The 12,404-nt window shown below is 46.0% G+C and overlaps 1 protein-coding gene across 1 annotated transcript; it reads right to left on the bottom strand.

Annotated features, from left to right (window-relative positions):
- Positions 1-950: 950 nt before the first annotated feature.
- Positions 951-6,058, bottom strand: C1QL3 (complement C1q like 3). Its single transcript, XM_010218685.2, has 2 exons — positions 4,863-6,058; positions 951-1,287 (listed from the first exon to the last, which is right to left on the bottom strand). The coding sequence occupies exons 1-2, from the start codon at positions 5,448-5,450 to the stop codon at positions 1,108-1,110; spliced, it is 768 nt and encodes a 255-aa protein (XP_010216987.2). The 5' UTR covers positions 5,451-6,058; the 3' UTR covers positions 951-1,107.
- Positions 6,059-12,404: the final 6,346 nt, after the last annotated feature.

The following is a 12,404-nucleotide window of genomic DNA, read 5'->3' as shown; positions in this document are numbered from 1 at the left end:
TATTCCCTCTAACTTCCGTGAGACAAGACCCTGAAAGTGAATAAGGTTTTGAGTCGTTATATTAATATGAAATTCTAGTTGAACATCTGCAGTGTGTTAAGTCATAACTATTTTATTAAAAATAGTATCCAAGTACAGACTAAGAACTAATTGAAGACTGATTGCTGCAAAGAAAACATTCTAACTTGGTCTGAGGCTACACGTTAGGCTTGCTAAATATTTACACAATAAACCATCGAGAACGGGCCTGAAAAATTGTCTAAATATATATTTACACATGTTTACATATTAAGAGCCAAATCTTGTTTCCACTGAAATCAGTGGGACACTTGCCATTGGCTTCAGTGGAATCAGGGATCTGGTCCAATAAAATAGTTTGTCAAACGATACATTTTTCAGAAAAAAAAAAGTGTTTCTTCTACCCTTCTTTTTCTTTTAGAACACAACTAAGGGGAAGACACGATAAACAACTTCAGTTGTTTGATTTTATGTTGAACATCTAACGTAAACCTACAAAGCAGGAACACCGAGTTAAGGCTTGAAGCTGATTAGTTTCTAGTTTGAAGTGGAAGGATAAGAAAAGTACAAGGCAAACAACTCCTTTGGAGAGAGAAAGAGAGAGAGTGTATTTTGATTACCTCTTCCCTTTATTGTGAAATCATTCCTCACCACACGGAGTGGACTCCAAGCATCATTGTTAGCAAGTAAGTCACAAGAACCAAAGCTGATGTATGGATAAAGCAGCAAGATCATAACACATTGAAGTATCATATACACTGAAGAAATAACTCAGTGTCTTTAGGTTTGTTTGTTTTTTTTCCTATAAAAATTTGATCTATGTAGGACTTCATTCACATGGACACTAACAATAAAGAAGTATTTGCTTTGGCGGTAGTGGATCACACATCTGTTTAACTTTGTAATTTTCTTAAGGTTTCTCTGTGCTGTACAGATGTGAATCAGGTAGCATTTGATTTTTCCCCGCTACTGAGGTGTTCTGTGGTTGATCTCCGCTGGGGTGCTTGATTCATTGACTTCTGCCACGCAAATCCGTTTCCTAGAAGAGCTTCATTTTTGGGTTGGTTTGGTGGGTCTTTTTACTCATTATCAGTCAGCATAAATAATAAATCCAGAAAATGTGCTGTACTTATTGTTGTTTCCTCCATGTGCTTTTCCGCCATCTAATTTAATGTAAACTTCATCTCCTGGCTCCAAATGAAGAACCACACTGTTACTGGCATAGTCGTAGTTCTGATCAGCATCCTGCGCGATGGCACTAGCTCGAACCTACATAAAATACATAACGAGTGGTTAGGAAAGTTGGGGTAGTTTGTGCCACGTGGTGAAAGTAAAGCTTATCCTCAGTGCTCTATTCAGCATGCAGTGGTTGCCACAACATACACTGTAGGGGTGGTTATGTGGATATTGCTTATTTTCTTCTACAATGCTACATTTGAATTTGAAGCTGTAACCTGCCCATTTCTCAGTCACCTGATTAATACAACACTGCCTGCAGTCCTATAAATGTTGTGAGCCTCCTTTTTCTTTAGCATATATGTAATATAGCTAGAGTTCTGTAGATTGAATCTTCACTGTGCAAGTTTTGCATTGCAATAATGTTTTAGGGGAACAACTGCCTGACAGGGATGAGGATCCACAGTGAGGATCTATTGATACCAGTCTGGGTATTTTCCAGAAGTGATATATTATCATTCTACTAATAGGTTAAAAGAAAGAATTAAAAGAAAAAATTGAAAGAATTAAAAGAAAATACCTACATACACATACATACATTCACATAAAAACAATGCACCTACGAGCACATAAGGAGTCTAGTCCATGCTTAGCAAGACCGCTATTGCCACATTTCATTAAGTAAATATTTAACGTCTGTGTATTGCAAAAGATGCACTTTCTAAAAATCACAGCTAAGTAATTATTTCAAGAGGTTATAGAATTTACAAATAACTGAGGACTTTAATTGTATTCATAACTCTCACTTAAACATGTTTTTTTTTAATTCTCTTTCTCAATTGCCATTTCACTGCTTACTCAATCTGACATGAACAGCAAACTGAAAGAAATGTGTAATTTCAAGCTGCAAGTTGGTTTCCAGGTGTTTACAGTATGGGCACTTTAAGTCTCCATTTATATATAATTTCACCCTATTTGGTCAAGTATTTAATCTTATTTGTATGTGATTTATTTGGGTATAACACATCATCTGCTTGTTGCCTGTCTTTGTTCTAGCATAGTTATACAGGGCAATAAGTGATTTAGTGGTTTTGCAAACGTGAACAAAGTAATAATGCATGACTTGGCATACTGTATTTTGGACTTTATCTGTTCAGAATTGAAAAAAGGGGGGGGCTATAAGTCACAAAATTCCACAGATTCCTTTCAAAGTTTAAATGATAAATTTCCCTATTAAATTTTCATGTTTCTATGCTCTCACATTAATATTGAAATGTTAAAAAGGAGAGGGATCTTTACCATGCAAAGTCTTATGGGATTATGTAGCTGGAAAAAAATCACAGTAGGTGGAAATTTTTTGTACATCCCATAGGAAGAATGAGAAGAGCTCAAAAGATGTGCAGTGGTTTGACAGTGTGCAATGTGAACAGATGCACTGCATGAGGATGCACCACAACTATTCTGGGACTCCTTGATCCTAATGCTCCGTATTCTTTACAGAGATGATCTGCTTTGCTGCTGTTTAAGCAATACTTATTCCGAGCACAGGGTATTTCCTCTGAACTAATCGGGGTGAGATTAAAGGCCTTGGAACGTTAACCCTAGGAAATACCCTCCAAAGAAAATGACATGGGCTGAGAGTAAAAAGGTTAATTCGCGAGGTAGAAAAATGTTCCTGTGAGTAATATCTTGCATGTCAGCAAACCAAAAGGCTTAAATTATTTTCCAAATTTCCACAATTAAATGCTACTTAGTGGATTAATCTATTTTATTATTATTATTATTCCTGTGGATAGTAAAGGAGAATTCAAATTGTGTTAGTGATTTTAACTGTGTATCTTATCATCTGGATGTCAGCATATGCACACTGAACATAACAAGGGACATGTCATGTTTAAGTGTCCAGACAGGGCTTACTGCCAGAAAAAAAAATAAAGGAATCACTGGAATACTGAAAGACTAGAAACTGAAATGTGAACATTACTGTCTTGTACATAGTGACAAATGCCCTGTGAACTTCAGCATAATTTCTTTATGGTTTTTACCTCTTTTCTTTAGTTACCTGTTGTGATTGTTTTCTAAAGCCCATGACTGCAGCCTCTAATGAACGCTCAGTGTGCTGCTGCAAAAGTGATGTATCCCAAAATTAATCCATTAGAGGAGTTTAACATTGCTTAGGTTGCATGCCCGCTCGCCTCATCATTTTATACAGGCATGTTGGGACATCCGGACTGCAAATCCACATCCTAGCTAAGCTGTGTGATCCCAGCCCTCCTCTGCTCTGTGTTGCAGAAAGCAGCGTGCTACACTGGAGACCTTGGCATTCCTCATACACGTTGCTTAGGGATCTTTTCTTCTATAAATCTTGCATTTCTCAATTGTCTGTTTTCTCATTGTTAGAGAACACTGAATGCATGACCTTATTGTGGTCTGAATCTACTTAACAAATTAATTTCAATGTAATAACTTGTATACGATTTTTACCAAAAATCATTTATCTTTGCATAAGCATAAACAAATTCTGCATGTCTTAAAAATATACAAACCTTTTTTTCTTTGAATCACTTGAAGCTGTTTTTGTCTCACGTGTGATACTGGAAGCAGTTATATTTGGGAATGGTTAGACTTCAGGCTCAATTTAATATTTATAATCAGTTACTTTTAAAAATGGTATTACAGGTTACCGGTATTTCATTATTTTCCTGCTTCTGGGGAAATAAACACTTTGCACATTGCCGTGACCAAGAACAGGCTAATAACCGCAGATAAGGGCGCATCCTCCCTGCGGACAGCACTGCCGCTACGGGGGGAACCCGAGGCGAATGCGTGACCATGGGCAGGCGGCCCCGTTTCGCCGCTCGTGGCCGGTGCCCCGTTATCCCCCCGTGCTCCGAACAAAGGGCTGGGTTATTGTGCGGCGAGCCTCCCTCTGCGGGGACGCCCGGGATATCCCGGGACGCCCGGCATGGGGACAGCCGGCCCGGGGGCACCGCCGTTACCTGTTGAGCGCCCAGGGAGCCCCGCGAACTCGGGGGGACGCCAGACAGCGCGGGAGCGGCCGCTTCGTTATTCTGTTCTATCTTTCCTATCGCTCTTGTCTTTCTCACAGCGAGCGCGCTCCGCGGCAGGGCACGAGGGGAGCCGGGCGGCAGCGGCCTCCGAAGAGCCGCGTTCCCCGCCCGTCGCTGCGGACTCGGTGCCCGCGCAGCCCCGGGCAGGCGCCGCCGCCGCGGGGACAGCGGCTCCTTCCCGCCCTCCTTCACCCGCCGCGGGCGCCTGAGGCGGCGCCGGGCGGAGCCCCCGCAGGCACCGGCGCTGCCCGCCCGCCCGCGCCCTCCCCGCGCTGCCGGCGCCGCCCCGCCCGCTCCCCCTTCGCCGCTTCAGGGCAGCCCCGTCCCGCAACGGCGCCCGGCTGCCCCCACAGCGCCCGGCTCCTCCGGGACGCCCGTATCCCGCAACGGCGCCCGGCTGCCCGCAGGGCGCCCGGCTCCTTCAGAGCTCCCGGCTCTCCCCACAGCGCCTGCTTCCCCTCAGGACACCCGGCTGCTTCGAAGCGCCCGGGTCCCCCCATGGTGTCCGGCTCCTCTAAGGTCGCCCGGCTCCTCCCGGGACACCCGCTCCCCGCGGCTCCCCCGGCTCTCCCCGCTCCCGGCCCGGCGCGGCCCCACCTGGTTGTTCTTGCACAGGTCGGCCCACATGCTGGTGCCGTCGCCGCCCCGCATGAGCACATGGTAGGTGAAGAAGTAGATGCCGGGGATGGAGCAGGTGAACTTGCCCGTGGTGGGGTCGTAGTGGTTGCCCAGGTTGGTGACGACGTCGTCGAACTTGAGCACCTCGTAGCCCTCGTGCTGCCGCTTGAGGCCCGCGTAGAAGGCGATCTTGGGCACGGTGCTGTAGGTGGCGGCGCTGATGGCACCGGCCGCGTTGAGCCCCGGCGCCCCGGGCGGGCCCGGCAGGCCCTGCCGCCCCGGCTCGCCCTTCTCACCCGGCGGCCCCACCGGGCCGGGCGGCCCCGGCTCTCCGGGCGGCCCGCGGGGCCCGGCCTTGCCCGGCCGGCCGGCCTCCCCCTTGGGCCCCTGGATGAAGGTGGGCAGCGACTGCATGAGGCCGCGGTCGGGGGTGGCGGCCGTGCTGGGCGCCTTGGTGCCGCCGTAGGGGTCGCAGACCATGCGGCAGGTGCCCAGCATCTCGTAGTGCGCCGAGGTGCCCGCCGAGCTCACGAGCACCGGGATGAGGATGACGAGCAGCAGCACCATGACCACCCCCAGGGCGCCGGCCGCGATGAGCCGCCGCCGGCTGCCCACGATGCGGCTCAGCGCGGGCCGCTCCTCCTGCCTGCCTTTGGACAGAATCTTGCTGGCTGTGCGGGCACCTCCTCAGAGCCGAAACCGCGCCGAGCCCGCGCCGAGCCCGGCTCCCCGGGGGCCTCCGCCGCCGCCGCCGCCGCCGCGCGGGGGGAGCTGCCGCCGCGCCCCGGCCGCGCGCACTTTTATGCTCCGCCGGCGATCGACTTTTTTTTTTTTGCACACTCTGCCAGTCCGAGCCAACTTTCCCTTGAACTTGCCTTTTCCTCTCGCGATCGCCCGCTTCCCTCCTCTCTCTCTTTCGCCCTCTCTCGTTTTATGCTGCCGCTGTCTCGCAGGTACCCCGGTGCCGCCGGGAGCCCGAGCCGCTGCACCGGAGCTGGAGCCGGAGCTGGAGCCGGAGCGGAGCCGCAGCGAGAGCCGGAGCCTGCCCGGGTGCCACCTGCCAGGAGAGGAGGAGGCTGACGAGCGCGCTGGAGCAATTTATAGGCACCCAAAAGCGCAGGGGAAAGGGGAGCTGCTTTGGCATCTCATTCCAGCATCTGCTCTGCGCTTCCCACTCACAGGGAGTTTGGCATTACTCTGGCAGTGTGGGAAATATATATTTTTTTTCTTCTCCCCCCTCCCCTCCTTCTCTGCCCCCCCTCGCCTCGCCGCAAACGGATGAGCAGCGAAATCGTGAGGCTCGCTCGCTAGCTGAGCGCTGCGATGACAGCTCTTTCTGGGGCTCACCGAAAGGAAGAGATCAGCTTAGCAGCCCCTGGGCACCCTCCAGGTCACCGATCGAGAATTAAAAGGTCAATCCACCTCCTGCTTAATGTTTCCCCGAGGCCACTCTGCCATGTTAGTGTTTTCTGGGAAATATCGCTTTAAATGTAGGGATGATTTACAGTTACTCACTTGCCCAAGTGGAAGTGATCTGAAAATAAACCTCGCGCCTCTCGCAGCAGTGGGGATTAGCTTCTCTCACAACTGCAGACCCCCTCGCCCAATTACAACTATAAATGTAATATATATATAATATATATTTAAAATAATTAAAATCGACAAAGTCGTAGCTGATCGCACTGCTTGCCAGCGTTAAAGCTAGCCGCTGCTTTGCTAATCCAGGTGGCAGCAAGGAAAACAGGTTCCCCTTTGTGTAGGAGCCAAAGGAAAGGGCATTGCTGGTTAACAGATGCCAGGACCAGGGAAAGGATCTCTCACTTAACTCAGGGGCAGCAAAGTGTTTCTTTGAGTCTGTTTGCTTATTCTTTTATTTGTGAAATGTTTCTCCTCCCCTCTGGGCTGGTGGACACCTCTGTGGCTGGGCAGAAAGGTGAACATGTAATATCAGTGGCATTCCCCCGAGAAAATATTAAGCAACGTGTCCTGCTAACGAATAAACAAGGTACACAAAGAGCTGTTTAAATAAACAAACAGAATTGATTCCTAAATCATACTTCTGTATTCAGGAGCAATGGACGTCAGTCAAACGTGGGTGACATTTGCCTGTCAATATAGGGATGATGGTTGAAAAGAGTGTGACTTATTACAGCAGGGCGAGAATCTGAAATGAGCAATAGCAGCAAAAAGGACAACAACCACATAATAGCATCTCCAGCGATAATCAGAGGGCTGTGGTCTTGTCTTGGGTTTTATTAGCACGAATCCCCCCTTCTCTTGCCCGTTCTCTTTTCTTCCTTTTCTACTCTGGAACACAATAAGGTCAAACAAGCAGGCAGTGGGAAACAAAGATTCATTGATTCTTCCTTTTAAGCAGAAATGTCAGCAGCTCCTTATGCTCTTTCCTGAGAGACTCAAAGGCAGTGAGTGTGTCCATGCAATGTAGAGATGGGCCTGCCCCGCTCCTTATCTCCACAAAAAAACTCCTGATAAAGCTTCCATTTTCCGCACTTGTACATGGCCCTCCTCCCCTGCCTTTTTTCATTTCTTTATTTTTTCTTTAATGTTCTGTCTTAAAAAAAAAATCTTTATCAGGCACAGGCACAAGCTCACCAGTTCCCTTAGCTAAGGGCTTCTACTCCGGAGTTGGGAAGGCAGATGAACGCACTTGGAGGATCACATTCATATCTCATCACTCTCCTCGCCCCATAGGAAAGGGCTTTCAACACTGCTCTTTCTTCTTGGAAGGCAAAAAGAAAAGTTGTGCCAAGAGTGACAGGTCAGTCTCAACCGTAGCTGGGCCCTTGCTGTATCCTATGAAAGCCTCTAACCCAAAAGGCTTTCCTGCCATCAGGATGCGTGTAAGGCTCCACTGCAATTGCCAAGCCACAGACTGGGAAAACAGAAAATCTCTTGCCTTCAAATAGACACAAACCTAGTCTGGCCCTTCATGCAGTACTCGGTGAAGTTGCCAACATACTGCCTTGCTGCCTAAGGTGAGGCTGGTTTAAATAGCAAGCACCCACTGCACGTATTTCACATGTTCCCAGCCTTTGGATGATGCACCACAATATACAGTTTTATCCCCTTGCATGATTGCCAAGACTCTGTGTTGCTCATTCACTCCAGACTTTTGCGGACTATTTCCAAAAAAAAAAGAGCCCAGCTGCAAAAATCCAAATAAGCAAAATAGAAGGAGCAAGGTGTAAGAATTGTGTGTGTGTGGTGGGGAAACATAACCTGGGATCTCTGATGGGCCGCTGCTTTAGATCAGCCTTAATCTCAAGTTAAAAATATGATTTCCCAAGGAAAAGAAGAGTGAAAAGCTAAAGGCTTGAAAGTTGTGCACCGGAGCCTGGAACACACTTAAACAAAATGTTGATATCTCTTTTTACAGTGGGACTCCTCTAAACCCCTGATTTGCTGTAATTAAGGTTTGAATAGCATTTATGTTAAAATATAATTTCCTTTCCATGTGAAAGGCTAGAAATTGAGACCAGCAATCCGTTCTTAATGTACTCATCACACCTATGCTAGGACCTGCCAGTCTTAACCCAGCGATCAGCACCAAATCCTAGTGTTCATAGTGCAGAAAGCCCCTTGCAGGTTTGTTCTCAGCTTCGAGCCTGTTCACTTAACCTCCCCGTCCTCCTTGGGCCTTTACCTGCTCAGACTCAACAGCGGTTGGTGCCTCTGCTGCAGCCCCTGCAGCTTCTGAGGCTTGAAGCAGCCTGACCACAGCCCTTTTCCTTACTCGCTATTTAGTTAATGCTCATAGAAAGCCTTAAAAATGTAAAGCATAACAGTCATGCTCATTAGTGTGTGAGTGAGAGTGTGCCCTTGCCTCTGCACTAAGAAAGGGAAAAACTGAGGAAAGAAAAATGAATAAGAAGCTACCAACCGGAACAGAGAAATATGTTCTGCAGGCACAAAATGGCTCCTTACGGCTGCAGGGCTGCACGCGCAGGGTTAGACCCCCCGAAAAAACATTCTGGGAAGAAGGGACAACCCTTTCCAACGGCACCTAGCGGGAAGAGCTTGGGAAAAGGCATATGCTGAACAAAGGGCTGTTTCAATGTTGTGCCAAGTTACATACTGCTTCCGTTCACTCCTGTCTATCTGCAGCTGCTTTGCTATTGCTTATATATTACCTCTCTCTTTTTTTTTTAATTTAGAGAAGTGTTCTGAATTCCAGTCGATTCTAAAAATAAAGTTGTGACCTACTCTTATCATTAGAAATACTGTTCTAACTACATATGTTAAGGTTAGAATTTCGACCTGGAAATCAGTGGGCAAATTAAACTGTGGCATGGTCAAAAAAATGACTCCCCTTTGCTTCAGCAGGGTAGTGAATGATTTACATGTTTCAAAATAAAGTTATATATGAATGGGAGAAAAATATTCATGCCTGTATTGATGGCTCAGCAGTACCATCATGAGCGCTCAGAATGCCAGTCCTGCTCTTCCAGACTGTTCCTGGTGCACTATTTTAGTTACATTTACCCAGTTTGCTGAGATCTTGTGACATTGCACCCATGACAGATCTCGCAGTTGGCACGTGTCATATGGCAGGTCCTGGGAAGTTTCACACTCCTATACTCCTTTTTAGTAGAAATTAGTGCAACAGGCATTAAATAATCTCTCCCAGAAAACCACTGCAGCCAGTATGAGTGAAGAACATCTGTATTTATAGCGATGCAAGTTTCCTTCTTTCATAAAATGAAAGTTTTCATATGTTGGAGAGAAACTGGTCCTCCATATATGTATACTTATACATATATATATATGTATGAAATACTTGATTTTGCTGACCATTTTGAAGCTTTTCCTTTACATTTGGAATGTAGCAACTCCTTCTTTAGGACATTGTCAACCATTCAGGAATTTAAGCCGTTTTGCGGGGTAATCAGAAATATTCCACATTAAGTTTTATTACAATTACCTTTGATATCATCAGGATATGCCCCCCTTAATGAGACAATGCACAAGAAAATGATCTGAAGAAAATGTGTAGAGCTTTGAAAGAGTTGCAGCCGCTTTGCAAATCAAAATGAGGGGGTGTCACTAAAGTGACAGGGTTCAGCAAAGGTAATCTGCAAATAAATTCCCCATTTCTTTTTCTTTTTATTTTTTCATCTGAAAAGATGGCTCAAACATGACTGGCAACTGGTGTTAAAAAAAAAAAAAACCTGAAAAATCTGTACCCAAGTTACCATTAACTGGTGAATTGCTTCAGATATAAAAACATTACTGTGGATGCAAAAATAAGTCTTAGGCAAATAGAAAACTAAAGATTGCACATTTAATTGACTGAGTGTAAGGTTATATAATAATCACACATGACACCTGGTAATTACTCCTCTAAATAACTGTAAGTAACCATAAACAATGTTTGTAATTTCGAATGCCCCTCTTTATTCTAAAGATTAAGCCACTACTTGCAAACATAAAAAGATCGCTCTTGCAGGTTTCTTCTCTCCTTCCAAATGTGCGTTGCAAACTGTTTCTGTTTTTGTCTTCTGCCTCCTGCCTCCCCTCCCAATTCTCTAAGGCCTCAGCTATACAGCTGTAGTGATGCACATAAAATGGGCAGTGAACCTCGGGGGTATTTTTTAGTCGTGATAGCAACACTTCTCCAGGCCAGCAGAAGCTGATCAGTGGGTTGCTCTTGCATCGGTGACAAGATACAACTGCAGGAGCTGTGCTTATTGCCTGGCACGGGGCTAACAGTCTCTGGATAAAGCTGTCTCTGCTGAGACGCTCTCGGATCTGTCACCCCTTCCCCGTGTCCCGGCGCTGTCTTTGCGGAGCGCTGAGCGGCTGTGATCCGGGCAGTCTCCAGCGAGGAGCCGGGATGCCCTGTCTGCACGGAGAGCCGCGGCGCTTGGGAACTGCCTCTGGGCATGGTTTGCACCAGCAGGGAAATGCTGCTTCCCGAAGCCTCACTTTGCTGATCAGTGCACTGCATTTCTGGAAATTGGTTTAAAGTAATGAAATGCAACAGCGCTTTCCTCAGCTCTCTTCCCAGGAGTTTGCATGTCCCATTCCTTGACACACCACAATAGTGCCAGCTTGTGGCAATGTCCAGCTCATACTTGGTCTAGGGCACCTGTAGCAGATGAAAATACCTTTTTCCATCCTTCCCTGGTTTCCCTTCTGCAGGAATAGCATTTTAGCTCATGATCCTGTTTTGTTTTAAAGGTTCTAGGCTTGTGCAGCCCTGCACAACCTAGGTACTGCATCCGAGTCGCACAAGTGCTGGTATTTGTACAGTAACTGAGAAGCTTCTCATGTAGGCTTTCTGCTTGACCCCTTTTAATGCCCTTTAGATCAAAATCCATAGCAGATAACCTGTCATCAACAGGCACACAGAAGGACTCAGTGTTCATTAATAAACCCAAAATATATTGAGATTTTCTGGTTCTTCATAAGTGCTATTAAGTCAAGGAGTAATGTATTGCTAATAGTGAAAGCTACAGTGTCAGCATGCTTATGAGGAAGCAAATACAAAGAGGTGGAAGATAAATGCCTCTACCAGGGGAGTAAGATTAAACAACCACTTTGTCCCTACTTAAAATTATACCAATAAGCAAGAGCATAAATCATGTTGCACTTCTAAAAATTATGGCAGTTGTTCGAGTCAAGCAGGAGGAGATTTGCAGGTGATTTGCCCATGAGTATGATGTTGGATGCTTTTGAAATGCCAGTGCTATTAAAGAGAGATGAAGAGGGAAAAAGCAAGAGCAGACACACGCTTTTCTGAACTGTCCTCTGTGATTCTCCCTGTGCCTCCGTCCCTCCAAGACTCACTTTGCACAGTTACACGGACCTGGCAGTCTTGCGGTGATACAGAACAAAGTCCTTTATATTTATCAGGAAATTGATGGATGGGCAGTGAGAATGGATAGCTGGGAGTGGAAAACTCAAAATTAAAATCCCACGAGTGGCAAGTTGCCCAAGAGATTTATTTTTTCTTCTGTCATCCCTTCAACATAATTTTCTTTTTGTGCCTGATTATTGATTTCTGGAGTAGCTAATGGTGCAATTTGCTTTGCAAATTGCAATTATTTCTCATTATTCATTTTTCTTCCTATACATTTTATTAATTAAAGCAGGAGACTATTTGATCCTAAATAATTATCTTTACAACAACATGACATACAGTGGAATCCGGCATGATCCTACCAGTTACTGTGGTAGACAAATATACTTAGGACTTTGCAAAATCAGAATTTACCTTGTTAGAAAAAGCATGTTGCAGTATTGCTCTCTAGGCCTGATTCGTCACAAATTTAGGAACTGCTCCACCAAAGTGGTTAAGCTACATTTAAGTTAACTAGTGCCTGTGAGATCAGAATTAGGTCCACTGTTGGCATCCATTCTCAGAGGAGTAGTGAACTGCTCACGCTGCTCTTCATAGCCTGCCCTATATGGGGTGATTAAACTCACACTGTGCATTTAGCAATGACAGGAAAAAAAAAAAAAGAAAAAAAAAGGATGCAAAAGGATGCAGATTGCCTT

Source organism: Tinamus guttatus, unplaced genomic scaffold, assembly GCF_059628265.1.
Source record: "Tinamus guttatus ecotype Peru unplaced genomic scaffold, ASM5962826v1 Tinamus_guttatus_pri_ptg000209l, whole genome shotgun sequence".
In the NCBI taxonomy this organism is placed as follows: Eukaryota; Metazoa; Chordata; class Aves; order Tinamiformes; family Tinamidae; genus Tinamus; species Tinamus guttatus.
The sequence above is the reverse complement of the archived record's forward strand: the minus strand, read 5'-3'. Positions and strand labels throughout refer to the sequence as shown.

Coding starts and splice junctions, on each gene's coding strand:
- C1QL3 (XM_010218685.2), bottom strand. CDS start 5,450: ATGGTGCTGCTGCTCGTCATCCTCATCCCGGTGCTCGTGAGCTCGGCG. Junction 1,288..4,862: donor ACCTGTGCAAGAACAACCAG/GTGGGGCCGCGC, acceptor TATTTTATGTAG/GTTCGAGCTAGTGCCATCGC.